This window comes from Pleurodeles waltl, chromosome 9, assembly GCF_031143425.1.
Source record: "Pleurodeles waltl isolate 20211129_DDA chromosome 9, aPleWal1.hap1.20221129, whole genome shotgun sequence".
Taxonomy (NCBI): domain Eukaryota; kingdom Metazoa; phylum Chordata; class Amphibia; order Caudata; family Salamandridae; genus Pleurodeles; species Pleurodeles waltl.
In genome coordinates this window covers 170,862,632-170,888,675 of record NC_090448.1, presented here as the reverse complement: position 1 = coordinate 170,888,675, position 26,044 = coordinate 170,862,632, and the positions used below count along the sequence as shown (strand labels likewise).

General features: G+C 46.1%; 1 protein-coding gene across 1 annotated transcript in view; it reads right to left on the bottom strand.

Annotated features, from left to right (window-relative positions):
• Window positions 1-26,044, bottom strand: part of LOC138259603 (cadherin-related family member 3-like) — a 522,653-nt gene that overhangs the window by 161,154 nt on the left and 335,455 nt on the right. The window contains exon 11 of the mRNA XM_069207439.1: window positions 12,305-12,406. Within this exon, the coding sequence (XP_069063540.1) occupies window positions 12,305-12,406 (102 nt within the window). The remainder of the gene's footprint in view (window positions 1-12,304; window positions 12,407-26,044) is intronic.

The following is a 26,044-nucleotide window of genomic DNA, read 5'->3' as shown; positions in this document are numbered from 1 at the left end:
TACATGCACCATTTTTGACCTTAAGGGAGCAGAGAGTCCAGTTTTCCATCTTATGCTTTCTGCTCAAATCTGCTCAAATCTCTTTTTTAGGGACACCTATCTATCTACCACTGGGCACCACTGAGGATTTCATTGATTCTCTTGAAGGAGCCCTGACCTGTCATCTTTTGAAATGGGACAATTTTACTGTACTAGGGGCTTTTAATCTGCTTGTTAACGATCCACAGACCCAAATGGCTTCTTCGCTGACCGAGCGTATGTTCACTTTGAATCTGTCTTAGCTGGTTCCAACACCCACGCATTTGGCAGGTCACACTATAGATTTGAATTTTCCCAACTGTTTGTTATCAATTTGCCCTCCCATGCCCACCCTATGGTCCAACCATCATCTGATTTTCTTTAATTGGACTTCTGCTGTTCCCAGTTAGCAGTGTAGGTTGCCGGACTCCACCACCGTTAGGACGTGGAAGATGGTGAAGTCTTCGGACTTGGTGGACCTCCTTGCCAGCACATGCTCATGTTTGACTAATTATGTCAATCATAATGTAGAGGCAGGTAATGTCTGGCTTCATGGGGCTGCGTATGTGTTAGCTCCTGTTGGAAAGTTATCTTTTTGCCCTGTTCACCCCAATGTTTGTTGCTGACTGGGGCTGATGGTAACTGACTCTGTCTGTGCCCCGGGCTCTGTTAGCCAGACACAGGCCAGTGCTAGGTTAAAACATGCACATGTAGTAGAGTACACTAGGTATTAGGATATCCTTTCAATTGACCTGACAGGCCTTGTAAGTCTCTAGTATATAATAGGGTAATGGGTACAATCTGCCTATGAGTCCCTAGTAAGTAATAGGGAATGGAGATTTGATGCCCAGCAGAATTTCTGCACTAACATGTGTGCACTGCTGTGTGCTTTCTGTCCTTTTAAATGCAGGCCTGCCTTGCAACCTGTCTTTAAAAGTTACATTCTTACCATTCACATGACAACCCCTATAAGTCCCTAGTAGATAATAGGGCAAGTGGTGCCAGCTATCTATAAGACCCTAGTACATAATATGGTATGGAAGTAGAGGCCCCACAGAATTGCTGCCCGTTTGCATGTGGGCACTGCAGGGGGTTTCTGTCATTTTTCAATGCAGCCTGACTCTACAGAGTGCATTTAACTTTGGTGCTATGGGCACTTTAAAAGTGATATTCTACCTTATTTCCGCATATTAGGTATCCCCAGGGTCTCCCCTTGTTGTCCCAGGGGTGGGGGTCATGTAGCTATAAACAGGGTCCATATAAAATATGTTTTATAAACCCTGGTAAGGGAAAACACTGCTCATTTCATTTTTCCCCCTTTGCAGATACTGAGCTCCATAGGCTAACATTGCAATATTATATTTTATTGTAAATATAGGAGGGAAAGGCGTAGTCAAGTCATTCAAGCACTTAAAAGATGTGTTTGGATAAATCCAGCAATTTGCCATTGGTGAATTTATCATAACTTGTACAGAAAATAAGTTGTAAGGCTTTTCTTTCTGTAAGCAAAAATCCGGCCTTCTGAAGGTCCCCTCTGATTGGTCAGTGCTAGCAGGAGTAGCAGAACTGCTTGATTAAGTGATAAGTGGCTGTCCAGGGGAAGGGCAGCTTTGGGGCTACACAGGAATGCCAGGGCGGGGGGAGGGGGGGTTACTAAAACCTATAGCCTCAAAGGAGAGCAGGACAGGCAGGGAATGCCAGATCACCTAACCCCCACCTTCTGGATCCCTCAACCAGATACCAGGCTTAAGGAAGGAATTTGCAGATGTTAGGAGGAGGAGAGCTATGGAAATGAGACACACTGGGGGTCGGTTTGGTCAGCTCTGTCTGCTGAAATTTCAGACATCATGGATGTTTGGAAGAATGGTGCTTTCTGGTACAGGAATATGCCACACTTTGGAGGAAGTGGTCATGCATCTGGGTTTCACCCTGCATTCTATTGGTCAGGGGTGTCCCCTTCCTGATGCCCAGGAGCTGGGGATAGATATGTGAAAGGTGCATAGCCTCTCAGATCTTCTGCCTGAAACTACAAGAGGAAGAAGAACTGCCCTGTTGAAATCTGGATCTGCACCCTTGGTCTGCACTTCTGAGTGAAGTGCACCTGCTACACAATCTGGTATTAAAGCCCTGGGGACGTGGCCTTGCTTCAAGAAGGCTCAGGAGTGGACTCCCTGCAGTTACAGGCTAACAGAGCTTCACCTGCAACATCTCCAGCAAGAGTCCACAGCCTGGAGTGCACCCAGTGGACTTTTAAGGATTTGGCCAGGTGCATTGTGGGAATTGTGGTCCAACTTTCCAAGAACCATCCAGGAGATTCCAGACCCTTGGAGTTGTGTTTTCAACCTTTTGAACATACAAGGAGGATTTCAGGAAACACCTCTTAAAGTTTGGAGAAGTTTATAGAATTTTGGTAAAGTTGGTTCTTTGTGTTTCTAAGCAGTAGAAAATGTTTATTCTTTAAAAATTCTATCTCCGGTTCCCTCCCTTGGATTTTTGTCATTTTGGTGTCTATCTACTCATAAACATATAACCTATATTTGTAAATTGGTGTGCAATTTATATTGTATGTTGTGTCTCACTTATTTACATTATTTTTTAATGCATTACACTCTTGTTGCCTATGTTAGGTCTTCCTGCTCGGTTGCAGCTACCAAGGGTTGAGCAAGAGGCTCATTTATTGAGACCCCTATATTAGGTTAGTGGCCTTATTGGCAGCGGTAGGTTTATACTTACCACTACCAATAAACCACTTTCCAACAGCTCCTTTGCAGGAGTGGAAGAAGGGAATAGGCACATCTTCTGCCCCTGGTTCTCTTCGCACTTGGTTGAGGAACATAAAGCTTGTAAAAAGCTAGTGCGCATCAGCAGCAAGGACTGTTCTTTGGATAGTAAAGCCTTCCATGAATCTGCTCTCAGAGCTTATCAGATTTATTTTGAACAGGCCCAGAGCCATTATTTCACTGAGAAAATCATTTCAGTTAATCAGAGTTCCTGCTCTATTTTTGCAGATCGTGAAGTCCTTCATTTATCTGCAATCCTGTCAAAGAACTATTGTTCCTTTCCAAGAGCTCTGTAATGGGCTGGCAACATGCTTCAAAACTCATATTTCTGATATTCAGAACACATAGACATCCTTAGTGGAGACTTTTTCTCCTATTTGTCACTCTGATCTGGACAGGCACAGCTATTCGTTTACCCAGTTTATGCGCATATCCTTGGAACAGTCCAGGAATGCCATCCTGAAATGTAAATCAGGGCTCCCCCCTTGATGCCTGCCCACTGATGCTGCTTGCAGAGGCAGTGGATATTATTAACCAGTGATTAACTCCATTTTTAATCTCTCCCTTTCTTTGGGGGTTGTGCCTGCCTCCTGGAATCTTGCCAAAGTGGCCCCTCTGCTTAAGAAGCCTGCATTTGAACCTAGCATTTTTTTCAATTACAAGCCGATCTCTTTTCTTCCGGCCTTAACAAAAATGCTGGAAAAGTTAGTCAACACTCAGCTCTCTGAACATCTTGAGGAATGTATACTGTTACACTCATGTCAATCTGGCTTTTGTCCCCGTCATAGTACGGAATCCGCAGTTTTGGAAATATCTGACCACATAACACGGATGCAGGGAAAAACACATTTTCTGGGGGGATGTACGTTTTTTGTTGTGGGGTTGTGTACCTGGGCTATTCCTGTTAGTGCTGAGACACTCTTCCGAGTAGCCATTGCACTCTACAGGTCCTCTCATTTATTCATTAATTCATTAATTCATTCCATTATGGATGTTTGGCATGCTACAATGTTACGCAAATCGTGGACTAGGTGCCATCTACGTTCTGTAAACTCTATCCAAAACCAAGGTATCTTTGGCACAATGAACATGAAAGGGTATGTGGAACCAAATCTAGTTCCTGTAGCTCTGGTATTGTTAAACCCAAGTATTTTAGTAATCAGTGGATTTATTGTAAATCTGTGTCATTCATACACACTACTATTGCTTCCTTAAGCGACCTTACACCAAGCTGATTAAAACATATGTATAAATAATGTCTTCTTAAAAGCAATAGATGTGGGAAAATACAAATAACCTCAGCAATGATGCCAAACACTACCCTCACACTACCTTTCCACACAATTTACATGACACCTAGCCCTTCCAAGATTCTAGTGTTTTAAGTGGCAGCACCATTAAGCTCAGTCACGTGTATTTAGCTGTCGTAGTTCGTTTCATATTAATAGAAAAATAAGGTTGGTCAGGGGGTGAGGATTAAGTGGATATTAGGAGCTGCATCCTGTGTAATTTCATGACGGCTTTGATATTTGTCTCCTATATTTCATCCTTGTCTCTGACTTTGTTTGTCACCAGAGGCACAGTGGCTTTTCAGCTACCTATTTGCACTCTTGCACTGAAATCTTTTGTTGCACATTATTGGTGGATATTGTGGAAGAAATAGGCCCTCATTACGAGGTTGGTGGTATTTCCACTGCGGACCCGGCAGTAAAGACCACCACATTACAAGTTGTATGGTTTGGCAGAAGCCAAACTGCCAAAACGCCGCCTGGTCCGCCATTGCAGTTGCACCGACGCAGCCGGTGGTGAACTCCTCCAGCCCCACGGCAGGCCTTTGCCTGCCGGCCGGATTACAGGACTGCAGACTGCCAGGCTTTCCGTGGTGGTCACCCCACCACGAAAACCCTGGCAGTAACGCACCCGGTGACAGGAATTATCATTCCTGTCGCAGGCACATGTACCCCCACATGTCCACACACATGCAGACAACCCCCTTAACCTGTCCACACACTTACAAACACCCACCCACTCCTTCACGCAAGAATACATTCACATACACAGCCCTCAGCATACGCATACAGTCACACAGACACGCCACTCACTCGCAGACTTGCACTCAAGCACCCTCACTCATTCACAGACTTGCATACATGAACCCTTACTTGCATGCATCCCAATACAAACACCTACTCACTTGCACCCCGACACCCCCTCCCCTCCACATGCATACAGACACACCTTCCCAACCACATGCATATATCCAGACACCCCCACTCGCTTGCTCACAAACACACACTCAGACATCCCCATTTGGACAAATACATGCACTTAGACAGCCACACGCACCCCGCATACACGCATACACCAACACTTACATACACCCATACACCAAAACTTACACATTCACTAACACGCACACATACAATCATTCACTTGCACCAACAGACATACATTCATACAAACATTCCAACATGCACTCACTTCAACAGTCACACACGCATTCACACTTACATTCACACTTACATTCACACATGCATGCACACATGCAGACACACATGCATACACACACGCAGACATGCACCTACTCACATATGCACACACAACAACCCCCATCCTCCCAACCTCCTCCCCTGTCGGAGGATCGACTTACCTTGTCCGGCGAGGAGATTGTCCACTAGGGAAGGGGACCCGGCGCTTCCACCGCCGGCAGCGCCCCGCCATCAGGATACCGCCATGTCATATTACTGCTCGTGATACGCCGGGCGGAGTCCTTGTGGCATGGCAGCAGTGGAAGCGCCTCTGCGATGCTGACCGCCAGCACGACTGGTGAAGGATTTCCGCCCTTATTGCAGCAGAAATCCTTCAGTACTCATAATATGGCGTTCTGAAGACCGCCAGCTTTGGCAGTCTGTGTAAAAGACCGCCAAAGTGGTAATGAGGGCCGTAGTGCTTACATTTGTTTTTATAGTTTTTTAACTACTCAACTCATGTCTTGTTTAACATGCTGAGTCAGTTCCTTATTGACTGAAGGGAAGCTAATTGGGCTGTTGGTGGGCGGAACTTGTTAGAGCTCCATGCCCTTTTTAACCTGGCAGCAGCGGGGGAACAGTGACTTTTAAGCTATCTATTTGCACTCTCTCACTGAAATCTGATGTTGTTTATTATTGGGGGAAATTGTGGGGGGAGAGTACTTAAATTTGTTTTTATGCTGTTTTTATCAACTTGACTCGTGCTTTGTTCAACACGCTGAGTCAGTCCTGTTTTGGCTGGAGGGAAGCCAATGGGCTGGGCTGGGCAGAACCTGTTAGAGGTCCCCCTCCCTTTTTAACCTGGCGGCAGCGCAAACGCACAGCAAATGCACACAGTGGGTGCACCGCTGCCGTGCCAAAAGCACAACTAAGGTGAGACTGTCTCACTCGTTTGCTCCTGGACCAGGCCCATGGCCTTTCCCCCTGGTTTTCTAGTCCCAGAAGGAGTACCAGGTAAGAGCTACTCCAGAGACGCACTTTTAAATGTAATACCTATTGGTAACATTTTTAACTACACCAGATATCATTCATTCTTTCTGTCCCACTTGTAATACAAGGGTCATCTATCGGGATACTGATAGGGTAGGACCGCCACCGGTAATGGCGTGGGGGGAAGCGTCTAATAAAACCATTTCCTCTGACTCGAGGATCAGCTGTGTGTTGATCAAGGCTGGGTCTTTGATCAAGCACTATTTTTAATTCTCTGAATTCTTAGATGCACACCAAGCTGATTTGGCTTTTGTTACTGGAACCTGGGCAGACCAGTCATCAGGCCCAGAGATGACAACATTGGTTCCCTCAGGTTATGCCATTTTCAGACAGGACACACCCCTTAAGAAGGGTGGAGGAATAGTGGTTATTTATCGCAATTCCTTCTCTGCCATTTTGTCCCCCGTCTCGTCTGTGGAGTTTGAAGCTCTCCTGTTTAATGTTGAATTCATTAAAATGAAGTCAATTAATGGAGTCCTTATATACCATCCACCGGGTTCAAGAACCCCTTTTATTCATGCAATTGAGTCACTTTTAGAATCTTCTCCGATAAAGTCAGATTTTACTCTACTAGGTGACTTTAACTTCCATCTAGAGAATCAATCCGAGCCTGATACAGACCTGTTGGTTGATACTCTGTACTGTTTTGGACTTACTCAGTTAGTTGGTGGTCCCACGCATCAGGCAGGCCACACACACAATGGAATTTTCACTAACAATTCTATCCTCATCAACTTTACTATGTTTCCTATAACTTGGTCTGACCATATGGCAATATCTTGGAATATTGAAGTCTCCAGCAAACTTCTTGCTGGCATGTTCAGTGGAAAGTCCTTCGTCTCTCATGCCTGGCATAAGGTTCAAGCCTCGGAGTTAAGCACTCATCTCGCTAGTTCTCAGCAAGTAGAGACCAAGGACATTGACCAAATGTCGGCAAGTTATTCGGTCTGGCTGAAAGCTGCAGTTAATGAATTAGCCCCTGCATACACTGAAGTATTCAAGGGAAGCAGACCCTCTGCAACGTGGTTTAACAAAACATTAAGGGCTGCCATACAAGGGTGCCACAGACAGGATCAAAATTGGATGCTTATGACCCGATAGAAAAAGAAAAATATCAGTTAAGTATAGCACAATATAAAAAAAACTCACATTGGCTGAAAAAGATGGATTTTTCTGTAAGTAAATTAAATTTGCCAGTAATTCAAGTAAGGAACTGTTGGAAACTGTTTCCAAACTCTCTTTGCCTGCAACTAGGAATTCAGCAGGTAGTATTCAGACTTTTTGTAATAAGTCAACAAGTTTTTTTCAACATCAAGTGGAGGTAATCGTTAATAGATTTTCCTCCAGTATTACCAAAGACTAAAACAGTATTGAAATCAGGCCGATGGTTCCTGATAGAATCTCTTTTAGGAAATCTGCTCATCTGACTGAGGAGCAAGTTAAGTTGGCCATTTCTAGTATGAAATCAATATCTCCTTCAGACCAATGTCTGCCCAAGATCATGCACCTAGTGCCTGACTCAGTGGCCCTCTACATGGTCACGATCTTTAATGCCATGTTCCGTTTTGGAGCACTTCCTAAACAGTGGAAAAATGTGTTGGTTCTTCCACTGTTGAAGAAACAGAACTTAAATGTATTGGACCTGAATAGTTATAAGCCCTTCTCCAGGATTCCCTTCCCAACTAAGCTGGTAGAAAAGGCCATGAACGCATGGCTGGCCCGGTTTTTGGAAGATAATCATTTGCTGGATGACACATAGTTTGGCTTCCGAAGTGGCCACTGAGGAAATCAAGGCTTCAGTGGATGGGGGCAGCAATGCTGCCCTCATCCTGCTCGACCTGTCTGCAGCATTTGATACACTCAATCATGATCTTTTGATTGACTGATTACAGAGCTAGGGATTGAGGTTGTAGCATGTGGGGTCACACAGAGATTCTCACTGAGCCCAACTTTGCTTAGTTTGTATGCTGCACCGCTGGCAATCTTAATCAAGTCCTTTGGGTTGTCGTTAGTTTCTTATGCTGATGATACACAGATTGTGGTATTGTTTTCTAAAAAGGGCCCTAACATGAGTAACACCTTTTGGAATTGTATGAGTGCAGTCAGCGGATGGATGGACAAAAACTGTCTTAAATTGAACTCTTCCAATACTGAAGACTTCCTATTCAGCAACAACACCTCCTTCTGGACCACTTTGTTGTGGCCAGAGGAGTGTGACACAATTCTGATACCAGCCAAGAAGGTAAAAAAACTTGGGCTTCTGATCAATGACATTAATAATTAAAGAACAAATAAACAGTGCCATCTTGGCATCCTTTTACACTCTATGCGTTATAAAGGAAATTGCACAATTTTTGCCATTTGACTTATTAAAGACAGTTGTAATTTCATTGGTCTTATCTACAAATGAATACTGCAATGGCTTTAATCAAAATCTTCAGAAAAAATGATTGAACAAACTGCAAATAAATTAATCTGCTCGGATGCTGATGACGGTCCCTGGATTCCATTCAGTCTCACAAGCCATTAGAATGCTACATTGGCTTCCTGTAAAGAACCAGATAACATTCAAGGGCCTTTGCATTGCTTTCATGGCTCTCCATGGTCGAGAGCCAACATATTTGAAGGAAAGGTTCAGACAGTACCTGCCTGGTAGGACTCTTCGTTCAAGTCATGCAGGAAATCTGGTAGTTCCCCCTCCCCCCAGCAAGCTGTCCTCCTGGGAGGCAGAAGTTTCCGCATTTTGCACGGTTTATAACTCGAACCGTCTTTTGCAGGCCCTTAAAGCAGCCACTTCTCTATTATATTTTCAGGAAATCTCCGAAAACGTGGCTGTTTAGTCATGATCACTTCATTGGCATTAGTCACTAGTAAGCGCCAAGACGCCTTTGGGAATAAGTTGCACGTTATAAATTTAAAAATCAATCAATCAAATTGAGTCATATCTTTCCAAGAGGAAACTAAAAAAATCCCCTTTTCTTTTATATGGTAGAACGATTAATTGAAACGCCCATTTTCTAAGTAATGGCCATGCATGATAAAAAAATAAGTTTAAATAAACTACGAATAACAAAATCTAATGTCAAATGGTCTGCCTTAACACCTTACACTGTTATTCATTTGTAGCGGGAAATGCGTATAGGTGCCCAAGTAAATTATGTACGCCAAATAGGGAAATTATTGTGACTCAGGAAAAATAGTGTCTGATGTAAGAAGGATCTTTCCCCGCTAGCTAGCCCTCTTGAAAGGTGGAACTCAGAAGAAAATATATCTGATAGCTGACAGGATGCTGAGCCTATGGGTTGCATCTCTCACTCTTTGTTAGCATAATTTACAAAATTGGGGATTAAATCATAAATATCTTCTATAAACTCTATGGACATCATTTACAAAAAACTGGCACATTGCTCACGATGCGCCTGTTGGCTTGCGCTGCTCTGCGCCCCCCTAATGACACCATGATAGCTCTGTATTTACAACACAGCACACTGTGGCGCTCGTCAGCACATCTGCATCAGAAATTCTGATGCAGTTGTGGCACTTTGCTGGGCTAGCATCAAAAATGTTGATGCTAGTACAGCAAAGCGCGAAGGCTCATCGAACAAACAACAGCATCACTTTAACGCCTTCCCTGAGCAGGCGGTAAAAAATGAAGCTAGAATGACACCATGAAATCTTGAAGATGTCACTGAGCCATTCTTAAGGGTCTTCTTGCGGTGGGAACGCCTCCCTTGCATATATTATGCATAGTGCAGGTATAATGTGGGGCAAGGGTTTACAAACTGGTGCAATGGTCTTATTGCGCCAGTTTGTAAATACAGTGCAGGTTGGGGGACGGCTTAGCACCGCCATTATATTAAAAAAAATGATGCTATGTCAGCGCAAGGTATTGCTGCGTATATAGTTGGCAAGAAGGCTCAGACTATGATATGAAATGGAGGTTCCATTCCAATATCCTTGCCACACTTTAAGGTACTTCTCTACATTGAGCTCCAAGACCATTATCATTGGCATCGACACTGCACGTCTAAGTAGAGGGTCCTGTCTGTATGCACACACACATACACAAATTATTTGATTTATTTTGTGCATAAAACTATAACAGGTTACAGTAACAAGCTTCCCTAAATTTTACATCCTTAAAGAACCATGAATAATTTGTAGAGTGTGTTGATATATGTTTTAAATCGTGCCGTGTGAGTAGCAATAACAGGCTGGGGTAGCTACCTTAACACAGCACTATTTTCTTCTAGTTAAAGAAAGAATATCCTTAAAGCCCATGAGCCCGATTCACAAAGGTAACCTTAGACCAAAAGTCAAAACTAAGACCAAAAGTCTAACTTTACTACAAGTAAAGTTAGACTTTAGGTCTAAACTTAGACATTTGGGCCCTCATTCTAAGTCTGGCGGGCGGCGGAGGCCGCCCGCCAGACTTCCTCCCTCCAGAATACCGCACCGCGGTCGGAAGACCGCTGCGGCTATTCTTAGTTTTACACTGGGCTGGCGGGCGACCGCCAAAAGGCCGCCCGCCAGCCCAGTGTAAAACCCCCTTCCCACGAGGACGCCGGCTCAGAATTGAGCCGGCGGAGTGGGAAGGTGCGACGGGTGCAGTGGCACCCGTCGCGAATTTCACTGTCTGCAATGCAGACAGTGAAATTCTTTGTGGGGCCCTCTTACGGGGGCCCCTGCAGTGCCCATCCATTGGCATGAGCACTGCAGGGGCCCCCAGGGGCCCCACGACAACCCATACCGCCATCCTGTTCCTGGCGGGAGAACCGCCAGGAACAGGATGGCGGTATGGGTTGTCAGAATCCCCATGGCGGCGCAGCGAGCTGCGCCGCCATGGAGGATTCTAATGGGCAGCGGAAAACCGGCGGGAGACCGCCGGTTTTCCACTTCTGACCGCGGCAAAACCGCCACGGTCAGAATGCCCTGCGGGGCACCGCCAGCCTGTTGGCGGTGCTCCCGCCGACCCTGGCCCCGGCGGTAAGGAACCGCCGGGGTCAGAATCAGGCCCTTGGTCTAAGTTTACCTTTGTGAATTGGGCGTCATGGCTATAGTGCGCATACAGCGTATTGGGAATCTACTCACTTTTTCATGGGAACATTTATAGTAAGTAGGTCTAAGTCAGATTAATGATAATAAAAAGGCATAGAAACCAGAAATCCATCTTGCACGAATAAATTCTTAATCAGGATACTAAATACAGTACCCAGAAATATGTGCTTGCTTATAAAATGTATTATCATGTCAAAAATATTTCCTTTTTTATTTTTAAACACACAGGAACACACTCTACAAACACTCAAATCCGTGCCACTGAAGAGCTTAACCTCAAAGATTTGTGAATTCAACAGGCAGAAGACATCTGCCTTTGCATAGTGCCTAACTACTGATTTGTTCCGTAGATTGGAATAGCAGGGCCCTGTGTGATGATCCAGATATCTTCCAATCGTCACTATTTCATACTGATATGATTAAATGGATGTTGGTAGCGATTATTGTATCTCAAAGTACGTGGATGGGGAGTTAACAGTAAATATATACTTACCAATATGTCCTTACCTCCCCGATATTTTGGTCACAATATTCTTGTCACTCGATATTCAGTACAGGACTTCAACGATTAAAAGTATACCTTATTTGTTGACAACTTATTTTTACAATTCAAAGAGACAGTTATGCTTCTAGGGTGATCAATTTGTATCTTTCAAACAATCAATCAGTTAAAACAATGCATTGAGGATGTAAGATTAAGCTTACTTTATTCATCAATATGAAAAAAAAAAATCAGTGGGATTAGGCAGTATATAAGCAGCTACAAATCTGGACAAACGCTTAGTGTGCCTCCTTGTCAGGTTTCGTGGATATGACTTTTAACTCGATGTAGAAACTTAACCATGTTATTGTGTGCCGCTAAGGCCAGAAGTGACCAGTGACACATGCCGGGGAATGTTAGAGCATCTACCATTGTAAATTAAAACCTACCTCCAGAAGTTTCCGGGACTGTGAAAATGTAAGTTTCAGGGGCAACAAATTCTGGGCTGAAATTATTGACCGGGGTTACTGACACAATTATTGTAGTGGTTACTGCAAGAGAAATCAATGAAAATATTACTCATTAAGGAATGGTTGGCAAATATGCTTACATCACGAATAGTCAAGAATCAATTTTTTTTGTTGAGAAACATGACACATGTTACATTCTAAACGCATTATTTACACAGAGACAATAGTATTATTTTGTCACAGTATATGTGTTCTTTCTACCAATGCGATAAGACACATATTAGCGCACGTCTCACATTTATTTCTTATTGAATATCGAGAATATGCTAAAAGAGCAAACCAACATTGTGACGTCTCTGACTCTTACTGTTACAATTAAATGCCACCTGAAGATAGTGGAGGTGCCAGATTATGCTTGGCCTGCACAAAGCCAACATCTGGATACCGAGGAATGTACTGCTTTCCATGTATTTAAATGGGCATGGAGGGAGAAATGAATAGCCTTTTACCGATGTATACACACTGCATGTTTGAATGTACAGAAGCCTACTGAAAATTGACTTAAAGGCTGCGAACAATATCAGGGAGCGTGAGAAGAGAGAGATGGGGTAACAATAGGGTGAGAGAGGTGGTAGTATGCATAAGCTTAGTGGTTGAATCCACCACCCACGTCCTTATGTATTTTATCAGTAGGTATTACAATATAAAAATAGTCATACCACCACCAATGGAACAAGTCAGAGTCAACAGGCATTTCATTGCGGCCAAAAATGCTACAAGAGCCACAACCAAGTATTTCTACTCAATACTCACTGTGCAGGTCCTGCAATATTCCTGTGTTGAAAGGTAGAGTTGGCAATAACTGATGAAGTCTCCAGTGATAATACTCAAGTCCAAGGGTGATCAGAGGGTTATCATGGTAAAAGAAAAACACACTAGACACTTCAGGGGGCATTTGAGCATTATCATCCGACCATCCGACAAGTGACCAGTGTGCATGCAAGTGCTCCACAGCAAATCTCATAGTGAAGAGAGTGGACATGAGCATTAGCCCCAGGTGTTCCACAGGTGTCTTCCATTGGTAAATGGCATGCATACATTTTTACAGCTGTCCCACAAAGGATTGACATATGATGGCTCACTGAATGCAAAATAACTAAAGGGGAGTGAAGGTGCTCAACACATCCACTACCTCAAATTTGAGGTCAGTTCTAAACTATGCTTGGTGTACTAATCTTACATGTTCTAATGATCTATCCAGTGTTTAGAATAGGTCACTTGTAGGTATGGAAGCATTCATTTTTAAACCAATGTTCCCTTTACCTTTTTAAATATTTGTATGGATTGTTTACCTAATGTAGGTTCTTTTCTACCTATAAAAGTAAATGAATTGATGTAATAATTGTTGTTGCTTTTCAATAAATAATATCTAACTGGTAAAATGCCTCTAACGTGTCCATCAGAACACGTGGTATAGCACGTTCCAGTCACTGATTGGATAAATTCCATGTAACACTTATAGCCTCAGACATTAATAGGTAAAAAATGTGGGTACAACTGATACGTTTCCTCATTAGTTCTTCCTACCGTTTTAACTTAAAACAGACTACAAACTGTAAAGCTTTATTTGAATTTATATTGACATGTTGCTTTTATTCGAACAATTGCATGTTGAAAATCATCTAAATGTTTACTTGCATAATATTTTTGTGGGATGTACATTGTTGAGTACGAAGAGGTTTTAATATTTTCAAAATATATTCAAACATTTTAATAAAACTTTTAAACTTATAAACGGTCACCTGCGTCTGACAGGTACCAAAATATTTAGGGTGCCACATCATTTTTGCTGGCTGCTCACAGGTTAGTTTGTCGGGTGAACATTATAGAGCATTTACGATAGCAAAGAAAAGGCAAATTTACAACATTTAAAATGTACACACACACGGGTTAATATGATCATTTTTAACTAGTTTTTTTATAGAGCAGTTTTAAACAGTACATATGAACATCATAATACAGAAGTCAGTGTAAGGTACGGAGGTCAGAGTGTCCCAGTATGGTCTTCAAGCAGTATGATCAATGATAACAATGTTAAGGATCCACTTTGAGAGGGTTAAAGATCCGCCTCTGCCGTTTCTGCGATTTAAACACTCAGCCCTGCCACCCCAACTAAAGCGGAGGGTATATCCAAGACTGTATCAGCAGTGTGCTTCCTGAACATGTAATCTAATTAACTTAAAGGTAACTAAAACATTGCATTATAAACAGAAAATACATAACAGCAGTGTAGGAGCAATGTCTGCATGTTACCCTTCCCCATGTCTCACCCACTGGGGCTACATGACGTTTAGGGACTGGGACAGGGCATGTGGGAGGTCCCCACCGAAACAAGTGGGAGGAGGGTGGGGTCTAGAGTTAGCGCACTGGCCGTGGATAATCCAGGGGGAGGGGGTAGCTACTCTGCAACTTCCTAGGGGTAAAGAGCATTAGAGAGCACATTATCAAAAACTCCAGAGACTGCATCTGGTGTATCTAGGGTGGATGCCCCCAAATCTGCCACCAGGAAGTGCCCAGGAGACATCACCAGATGTGGCCCCCACATCTAGCAAGCACTCCAACATGGTGCCCCATATCTCCAGGTACCTCTCTGCATTCTCATCTGTGTGTACCACCCGGAGCCATCATTCATCTGCAACTCCCTGTTCAGCTGGTCTGCCCGAGAGGCATCCAATGCAAGGAGCCAACATGCATCCAATGGAATGGCTCTTCGTGGCTTGGACAGCACAAGTCTCAAAAGTGCGAACATCCTATCCCAGTAATCAGTAATATTGTAATTTCTCGCATTCCCATGTCATGTGGAGAAATGTCACCGGCTACAACCCGCATTTAGGGCAAGTGGAGAACCGTGCTTAGGTGCTTAGGGGTTAGGTAAGTGCGATGCAGGTAGTAGAAGCAGCTGCGGCCACCAAATATGTCATGGGGAGCGGGGCAAGGATGGAAGAAACAGAAAAAAAAAACCACTTACCGGTTCCCCTCATCGTCGTCGCTTCCCACCGCATCATGCAGCCTTGCTCATCGCTCCTCTTTATCTGATGTCCTAGCATTCACTGGGACAAGAGCACAGGTTCCCCAGCATTCCTGGCGCTGTGTTCATGCTAAACATAGCATGAAAGCTGTGTCAGAATTGGTCTGAGTGGCAGTAGCTGCTGCTCAGACACAAGCCTGTGGTTTGTGCTGTTTCTCGCGCCTGACGGTGTATACAGCCAGGTTGGAGAAACCTAAGTGCGCATGAGTGTTTGTCCAGCCTGAGATGGACAGCCAAACATACATGTACACTTACTGCACTCTCCTCTCCTCCCCTTTCCTAGCCCCTCCCTGTACACGCTGCTTGCTGAGCCAGCAGATGAAAAATGATAAAAAATAAAATGATAGCAAGCTAAAGAGGAGCTGCCCCTGAGTAGAAGTGGGTGAGTTTGAAGCATGCATTACTGGCAACCTCGCAGACCTGCGCCAAGGTCCTTCTCCATTCACCATCTGTGAGGGGATCTGGCAGATCAGTCGACACTGGTCACGCACTCCCGATATGTCCACCCTACGGTTTGCATTCGGGAATTTGTATATGCAGGAGATTAGGCACCTGAAGGAGGCCGGGTCCATGAGGAGCTGCAGTGTCTGCGATTCCTCCAGCTCCTCTGGGAAACTAAAAAATAAGTGTTGCGCCATGTGGGAGACCTTGACATATTGTAGAAATTGTCCAGGACGTAGCTGATAAGAGTCCATCAACTCCATAGCGAGGAACACCCCATTAAAGTATAAATCCCAAGCTATGGTGCAGCCCTCTCGTACCACTGCGTGAAGTCCATCACAGATTGTATCCGTCTGAAGCAGGACAGCCATTTGAGGAGCAAGAGTCTGGCATATGGAGCCCTCCATAGCATGTATGACTGCTTGTTACCATATTTCCGTGATCTGCTGGACTATGAACGAGCAATCATCCAAGACTTGAGCCCTTCATCAGACACCCAGGGAAGTCCACCCCTGCACTCCAGTCTGCTAGTAATTTCTTTTCTCGATTCTGGCCTTCAGTGCACCACATATTGGAGCAGCCCAGCAAAATAATACAACTGCAGGTACGGAAGATCCAAGCCTCCCAGCTCCACCCTAACTTTCACAGATCCAGGTTCACTTTGCTCCATTTACAAGCCCATATCAAAGACACCAGGAGCCTATTCACTTTGGTAAAGGTAGTCTGTGGCATACGACAGAGGGAGTTCTGCAAGACATATAGGCCCTCATTCTGACCCTGGCGGTTTGTAACCGCCAGGGCAGAGGGCAGAGGAAGCACCGCCAACAGGCTGGCGGTGCTTCCGGGGCAATTCTGACCGCGGCGGTAAAGCCACGGTCAGAAAAGGGGAACCGGCGGTTTCCCGCCAGTTTTCCCCTGCCCCAGGGAATCCTCCATGGCGGCGCTGCATGCAGCGCCGCCATGGGGATTCCGACCCCCTTCCCGCCAGCCTGTTCCTGCCGGTTTACACCGCCAGGAAGAGGCTGGCGGGAACGGGTGTCGTGGGGCCACTGGGGGCCCCTGCAGTGCCCATGCCACTGGCATGGGCACTGCAGGGGCCCCCTAACAGGGCCCATTAAGATTTTCAGTGTCTGCAAAGCAGACACTGAAAATCTCGACGGGTGCAACTGCACCCGTCGCACCCCAGCAAATCCGCCGGCTCCATTCGGAGCCGGCTTCATCTTTGCTGGGGCTTTCCCGCTGGGCCGGCGGGCGATCTTTTGAAGATCGCCCGCCGGCCCAGCGGGAAAGTTAGAATGCTCCCCGCGGTCATTTGACCACGGGGCGGTGTTTGGGCGGTTTCCGCCCGGCGGGCGGCGCCTGCCGCCCGCCGGGGTCGGAATGACCCCCATAGTCTGTGCGGAAGCAACACCATTCTTTTCAGTGCCACTTGTCCCATGACAGAGAGAGGTAGGCGCTTCCAGAGGAAGGGTCCTCCAAATGGTCGAGAATACACCCATGTTCAGGCTATAATTAGCTGCAACGGAATGGGCCACCTGTATGCACAAGTATCGGAAGTGATCACATTCCCAGTGGAGTCCTGTCACAGGGAGGCCCTGTGTACCCACCCCCCCTAAAGCATCTAGAGGAAAAAGGACTGACTTCTGGTGTCTGACCTGTAGGCCAGAGACCTGTCCGAACTCTGTCATGATCTCCAGCAGTGCCCCCACTGAGTGTTCTGGAACAGTGATGTATATTAACCCATTGTTTGCGTAGAGGGAGAAGACATGGGTGCATTCATTCACCACAGCCCTCCATCTGTCCATGTCACAGCGCAATCGGATAGCCAGTGTCGCCATCATCAGGACAAAACAGGAGAGGGGACAGGAGGTAACCCTGTCTCATGCCCCTCCCAATAGAAAAACACTCCAAGTTCACAGTCCCCATTCTAGACCTGCACCACCAGCTGGGCATACATGAAAGAGACTCACAAGAGATATACCAGTCCCAGGCCCATTCTCTGCAGTACATCCCAGAGATAATCCCAATCAAGTGTATCAAAGGCTTTCCTTAAGAAGGTAGCGTAGTGCAAGACATGAGACAGCTTACGCAAGTACATTTGTGTCCCCCTCCTTGGCATGAAATCACCCTGGTCTTCGTGCACCAAATGGGCTATTACCACACTCAGATTCAGTGCCAGGACCTTAGCTAGAATTTTAATATTCACTCCCAGCATGGACAGGGGGCTGTAGGAGCTAGGATCCATTAGGACCAAATCTTCAAGAAAGCATCCCACCCCCTTTAATATGTGTCCTGGAACTGCATGACAGACAGTGACAAGGTGGTCTCTCAAAAGCAAATTAACCCCACCTGTGTGGTCACCACCATGCCATCGGAAACTCTCAGCGATAGGATAAGCTGGGCCAGTTGTTACCTCTTCAGTACCAATGCTAACATCCTCCCTGAATTATCACCTTCCTGATAAAGTCACTGTTGGCATTCATGTCTTGTCAGATGGTCTAACCTGTCCCATATGTCGGCGACTCAATGCTGAAATTCAAGAAATGATGTGCTGTGCTCCCCCTCCTCGTGCATCTTATGCTGGTGGTGTGCCAGGGCTTTTTCAGCCTTGGATAGTTTCATTTCAGGGCGATGATTTGTGATGCTGATTCTGGACAGACAATCTCCACATGTCACCACCTTTAATGTGTCACATTCCAGCCCTCGTCACTTGCCAAATAGCCAATTTGTGTCAAAGTGGCCAGTAGTCACCTCACAGAGTTCCTCCCTTGATAATGTGTCATCTAGGGTGCTCAGGTGTAGGTGCCAAGTGGGGACCCACGGTCAAGTGCCACCAGCGCCCTAGTCCAGCAACAGCGGTGCATTATTCGATAGAAACCGGTCCTGAATTTGGGTCTGCAGAATGGTAGGTTCCACATTGCTGGACACCAAGAACCAGTTTAACCGGCTGTAAGCCTCTTGTGTTGGTACATAGCAAGTGAATTCTAGCCTCCTGGGGTGGGTCACCCACCAAGCATCCACACAGTGCAGGCAGTCTATCACTTTGTGCAGTGCGTCTATCATATGTGGCTTGGTGTGCAATGTCAGAGGACAAATCGCCCACCCAGTATGCGGTTAGAGTCCCCCACCCACAACAGAGGGACACCAATGTATGGGAGTAGTTCCTTCTCCAGGTCTAGGTAGAAATCGCCAACATCCACATTTGTGGCATAGGCATTCAATAGGCATACTTCCATACTACCTAAAAGGCCATGTAATATAAGGTAACGCCCCTCAAGGTCAGCCCTGAAACCACAAGCCTGAAAGGGGACTTGTGGGGTCACCCCTGTGAGAACACCCCAGGCATAGTTGGAGTATGAGGCAGAATATAGCTGACCTTTCCATTTCCTGAGAACCTTGAACATCTCACCCTCCATTAAGTGTGTCTCCAGCAATAGAGCAATATGTCTCCAAATCTGCTCAAATAGGTCTGTACTCTATCTTTTCAAGTAGGAGTTAAGTCTCCTTGTGTTCCATGTTACAAACTTGAAGTGTGTCATCATGGTGTCTGATATTTCCCCACTAACCATTGCCCCCTCAGACATCCTGCACCCATATGATACCAGAGTCTCACCTCTGCTGCTGTGTTAGTCTAACCATACAATAACTAAAAAACAATCCCAGCCTCCCCCTGGGTAAACACAGAAAATCAACAACTTATGCCTCTTCATTATCCCCCCACCTCATACCCTTCCCGTCAATAAATGGTCACCAACAACAGAAACCTGAAAAGTAGTGAAAGGTAAAAGAAGGGGAGGACGGTCAAGACTCCCCCCCACTTCTTACCAGGTCATCACCAGTCATTCAAAATGTACACCCAGGTCCACCCATATACTATGAGTCAGTGAGTACCAGGGTGGGGGGCCATGTCTGGTGCCTGCCACAGCCACATTGGTGCCTGGCTGAACTCCATCATGTCTGGTTGTCAGCACACATGTACCACTCACACTCACACTGAGACTGATAATAACTCAGTATACTATACAAGTGCTAAATGAACGAAAATACTATATCATCAGTCATGTGAAAACATATGAGTGTTCAAGTTTAATTCGATCATTGATGACTTTAATATTGTTGAAAATTATGTGAAAATTCTACAAATTACATTGTAAGATCCAAAGGAAAAAACAGTATGGGATACCAAGAGCAATTTTGTAGATCAATTCCAAAACACAGAAAATACAAAACTAGTGTCCATTCCTATGAAGTTCCATTCAAAAGTGAGACTCCCAAAGTCCACAATCTGTAGAATATAAGTCAATCAATATGACTTCAGTTCATTCTGATGTATATCCTGTAGTCCAATCTGTGATCCTCTGTCCATAGAAGGTAATAGACTTCAAATCAAATGATGCTTATACCCGACACTTGTTTCGTCTCATAACCAGGACTTTATCAAGGCTGGCAATATATTAGCAATAGAAGATCAATCATCGTATTATCGTCTAAAACCATATATGTTTGTTAGTCTTACTCATGCTTGACACTCCCGAGTTAGTGTATACCAAGTGATAACCATCAAAAAGGCACCCTATAGTCCAGGTCGCCACAAATGCAGTGTCCAAAAACAGAGACCCCAAACGTAAGACCATATCACCATAATGGGAAGTAACCATTAAATATAAAAAGGAAAACTTTCCTTTCAATATTCTCTATCTTCACTCAACAAGCATGTACTTTACTTAAGGAACTAGGGATTTGTTGCCTTGCAGTCACTTACTTTTTCAGTGAACGAATGGGTGCTTCTTTATATTTAATGGTTTATTGGATGTGCGGCCAGTTTGCAGTCACTGTTGCCAGGTTCTTTTTCTTTTAAATATACAAGTGCAACTCCAATCACTCATTCACTTGAACAGACACTTCCTAGAGTCAACTGGTAAATTCACTTTCAGGGCAGCTGGGATGACCTAGGCACTCCATATTTGTCTCCTGCACACAACCTGCAATGTGATACTTAAGTAGTGAGTAGAATTGAAGAGTAAACTGTGGCTCCCAACCCACCCACACCAGCAAGTCCACAACTGTGGCAGCAGGCCCCATGTTGCCACAGCCCCGGAGGGGAGGGTGCGCATTCTGCAACAGTTCAGGTCTGCGGTTGAAGTATCAGGATTCCACCTATGCTGGGGACTATACCACCTCAGTAGCCACACTGCCATCTGAATTGGAGGCTTTCACCGACTCCACAAGTACCCTCACCCCCTCATATTCAGATCATTGGGTCTCAAGATCCAAGGCACATCACAATGGACCACCACATGCTGGCAAGACTGAGAGGGCTATGAGGCTGTTCCCCCAACTCCACTTGGGTCTCCACTCTGGTCAAGAGTGAGTGTTCCAGAGGTCCAATCTCTGGCATCTCAGAGAGGCTGGGCTGGGATTCGGCCTTCACCGTGCACCTCTAGCCAGACCCAAACTGCCTTATGGGCAGTGAGGGACATGGAGGATCATCCCTCTCCACAGTCCCGGGAGATGTCATCCAATTTTGTCTGCTCCGCTCCCCTCTGTGGTCTGTCTTTCCCCATTTATGTTTATGCCAGGGAAGGAGAGATTGAAGGAGGGAATAAGGCAACAGCAGTACAGTCCCAAGGATTCCCGGTGGCTCAGTAGGTCATAAAAGCAAGTAGGGAGGGGAAGTGAGTACCTGACTTTCATTGCAGCCAACTCAAGAGACGCGGGGTTAGCATAGCCAAGGAACGTTCCAGTCCCGGTCCACCCTGGCCGCAGGCAGGATGAGGTGCAGCCTGAGGAGACATCAACTGTCAGCATCTCTTAGGGACTACCAGCCAAGTTCAGACATCAGGGCCTCGCGGGGGCCAAATTGTCATGCATGGTGAAGGGGGCCCATGCAGTTCAGAGGCCCCATTAGTGGTAGGATCAGTCAGGAATCAAACCCCAGGGATCAGCCAGACTAGTCCTTCAATGTGGCCCACCTCAGCACAGCAGGAAATGTCCATGCAGCTCCCTAGTGTCCAACCAGGGCAGAGCACAGGGCACCCGCATCTCAAGGTCTAGGAGCTCCAGCAGTAAATGTACATTGCATACCCATGCAGGGTTAACTCCCCAAGGTCTTTTCTGCATGTCCCAGGCAACAAGCAGGTCCCAGGGCCTTATGTTCAGCAGTGTAGCAGTATGTCATTGTGCCACACAGGGCACCCCCAGAATGTCCATTACAACATGGGGGCAGTCACCTCCAAGTGCCCCCTACCCTTTGACATCCCCAAGGAGGCACCAGATCTCTGCAGGCTAGGGACATGTGCTCCAGGGCAGCAGGCAGGTTATGAGAGTGGCCTCAGGATGTTAGGAAGGGTGTTCCGGTCTTGTCTCCTGACTCAGTGCTGCCTCACAGCAGGCAGCAGCCGACACCACCTGCACTGTGGGGGTAACTTCCAATGTGGCACTTCCCCTCAGACTGTTATCAGGTCAAGCCAGCCACTCTGCACAGTCCATCGGGCTCCTCCCAGGTCCACATGCAGCTCTCTACAGCAGCATAGAAATGTAGACATTGTCCTAGTTTCGCCTCCACACCGAACGCTATTTCTCACCTTCCAGGCCTAATGTGGCTTTACAGCAAGGTCTCCCGGTCAAAGGGGTCAGTGTCCCAGGGCACCCGCCTCTCAACCAGCACTCCTCCAGCCTTGTCTGATCCCTCTTGTCGGTAGCAACTCCGGTCACACTGAGCTCTCCTGCTCGGGGGGAGGGGTCAGCACTATCCAGCTGCCCCCAGTCAGGCACCCCGAGGCAGGGCAGATGGTGCAGTATGCAAGTCCGACATGCTGTGGTGGGGATTTGCCAAATTAAGGCTAGCGCAGTTGTGCATCAAAAATGTTAATGCAAGCTACTGTCATTTCCTAGTGCATTCATTGCACCATATTTGACTCATTATGGTGCTAAGGAATTACGCTAACCATTGCAACATGCCATAAGCAAAAATGACGCTAATGCTGCAAAAGTGCTGCTAGACCGTTTTGCAGCACGTTTTTTGACACAAAACTGGTTAGCCTCATATATGACCATATTAGCATTAAAACAAAAATGCGTGAGCAAGAAAAAAACATTTGGGAAGACAAGATGGAGAATGCAGGCCAGGAGAGACCTCAGGGAGATCCCAGTCAGCTAAGTACCAGCAAGGTCCCAAGGAAGGCGAAGAGGAATTGGAAATGTCACTTTAGTGAGGAGGAGCATGACACCTTGGTCAGAGACGTGACTGAGCACCAACACCAGCTCTTCTTCACCTCCAAATTGCCAATAGGTAGGAGAGAGGACATATGACTGGCAATACTAGACAAAGTCAACAGCGTGGCAGAGGTGAGGAGGACTGTAACCTATTGCAAGAGCGCTGGCACTATTGCAAGCACAGAACTAAGGAGAAGCTGGCCAAGAACCAAAAGGCAGCACTGCAGACTGAAAGTGGAAGTCCCACACCACATAAGGACCTGGATGAGCTGAAGGAGACGGTCGCAGCGGTCATCCCGGAGGAGCTGGACACTGGAATCGCAGGACAGCGCAGAGTACCAAGAACTACCACAAATGCAGGGTAAGTTGCAGGGGGGGGACTATCTGGAATCTCACAGATGGCAAAAGGGTGAGGCACACAGGACACACTCAATGCATGATAAAGGGTTGCATTGGGACACATAGGCCCTGAATCAAAATGTCCTATCGCCACACAAGCCACACTTGTATTGATGCTCTGGTTGCGCAATGCACCCCACCATATTCACAACGTGGACATAAGCTACTTACTATGGCTTTACACCACAATGTAAATTTGCAGCACATTGGGATGTGCAATTAGTGTGGCTGTGCCGGTGCAACAACAGCACCCATTGCATATTGTCATTGTTCCAGATCCAACACAACATGTTCATCAGAGACTGGGGCTGAAGTCAATGTCACCCCAGGGGTGGATTCAGGATGGCACAATAAGGCAAAGTGCTTTCCTTCCTCCTTGTGTCATTGCCCTTCTCATGTGTGCTGTATCTGCAGGACACATTGAAATGCCAGCTTTTCATAATTGCTTAAACATGTGCAGGAAGGGACACCTCCCTGCATATAAGCAATCTATTCCCTCAACGCAGGCACCCTTTCATCACGGTGCAACATTGCCTGAGTTGGTGCAGGGAGAATAAATCTGGGCAGGCACAGTATAATCGCAGGGGTGTGCCTTATTCCAGTAAACATGGCACATTCCTGTGTTTCAAAACTGGCAGCACCGTGCAACACATATTGCTGCTACACTAAGCTGTACAGCTTGAGAAACAATCAGGCCTTAAGTGTGCAACCTGTGAAATGCAAACCACACAGGGTGGACCAACAACAACTCTCACACACCTCCATGCGCCATTTGGGAATGGCCACAAAAGTGAACTCATACAACACATGGGGCATGTCTGTGACCATCATTTGTGCAACTTTACATGAGGCTGCAATCTCACCATCTAACAAGATTGGGTGTGTTGTGTGAAAGGTTGGTGTACTGCTTAATGGTACATTCAACATGCGTAAGAACTGGCACAAGTGGCATCAAAGTTGCACTACTGACACAACGTCACTAGCCGGTAATGTAACTGTACCATCATGCAAATAGTTGGCCATGTGGATCCAAGCTGAACATTCCCCTTGTGCCACATCAACAAAGACTCAAGACGCATTCTTTGATGCAAATTCTACATCCTTACACCAACATATGCCTGTGGCAGATATGCTGTATGCAATAAAATGTCCCAAATGTAGGGAGGGACAAACTAATGGGGCAGACAATCCATAATGGTTGCACTGTCCCTTCCAATTAGCACATGTGTGGGGTCTGCTAGAGGCCGACGAGACTGTAACAAAGCATTGTACGTAATACCTGTGCTATGCTGCACTAGTGCCATCATTCATGGTGCCAATGCATTAGGGCACCAAAAGAGTGACCACACACAACACTACTGTGGGAATGTCCATCATGGTGAATAGGAAGGCAAATTACGTGCCACCATGGTGTCAGTTGCAGGGGCAAGGAGCCTGCAAGGAGGTAGGTTGTGTGGGATCAAAGCACAAAATACCCTGTAAGGTTGTCCCATGTGTGATGTATAATGCTACACATAATAATATACAACTACAACGTGGGTTCTGTAACATGTCACTGAGCCTCCATTAGCAAGTACATCATGTGCCATGTCAACAGCCACCACAGTCAAAGATTGACATATCACTATTTCATTGCAGAGGATGATGCCTTACCTCCTGCCGACCTGCCTGTCCTGGATTTTACAGATGACATGGATGACCTGCTGCCGACCATCAATGAAGAGACCCTCCAGGATGTCATAGTTTCTCTCCAGACACCACCTCTAGTCGCAGGGAGGACACACAGCATTGTGGGTCCCCACATGAACTACCCAGCTAACAACACACAGCACCAGCCAGTCCTGACACAGCCCTCGACTCCAAGGACCCAGACACCACCTTTCAGAGGACACTGGTAGGAGTTCAGCGAGAGCTGGCCAAGCAGGTGCTGGTAGGATGGATATCATGACAAGCAGCCTAGCAGGAGTGCAGAGGTGCCTCAGTCCAATTAAGGGCAACTCAGCTGCCTTCAGAGGCACCCACTCCCGCTACGTGGACTCCAGCAGGCCGACATAGCTGCTGTCATGAGGCAGAAGCTTCAACATCTGCTCTCCCAAAGTGGCAGCAGCATGCTATTCCTCAGGCTGGGGGCTATACAGAATACCCTGGAGTCCATACGGCGGGAACTGGCCTCCCTCAGGGAAAACATGGCTGCCTACCACCATGATGTTGCTGTGGTGTTGAGAAATCAGCAGTTCCTCCTTGCTGCAGTGATGCCTTATATGTTCTTACAAATAGCAGCTGCTGGGACCTTCAACTCCACATATCTATCCCCTGATGAGTGTGTGGCCCCCTCAATAACAGCACCACCCATGGCACAGGAGGCAACACACTCATCAGAGGATGAAGATGTGGAATAAACAACATTCACAAGGAAAACCACCCAGTAGCATCAGTCTGTGCCACATGGACAGTATCTCCTTAGTTCCGTGCTTAAGATCATGCGAGTATTGTGACAGCTCCCAATGGGCCATCTTCACTCAACCATTGTTGACCTGTCTGCTATGTACTGTCATTACCTCAAATCTTACCTATTG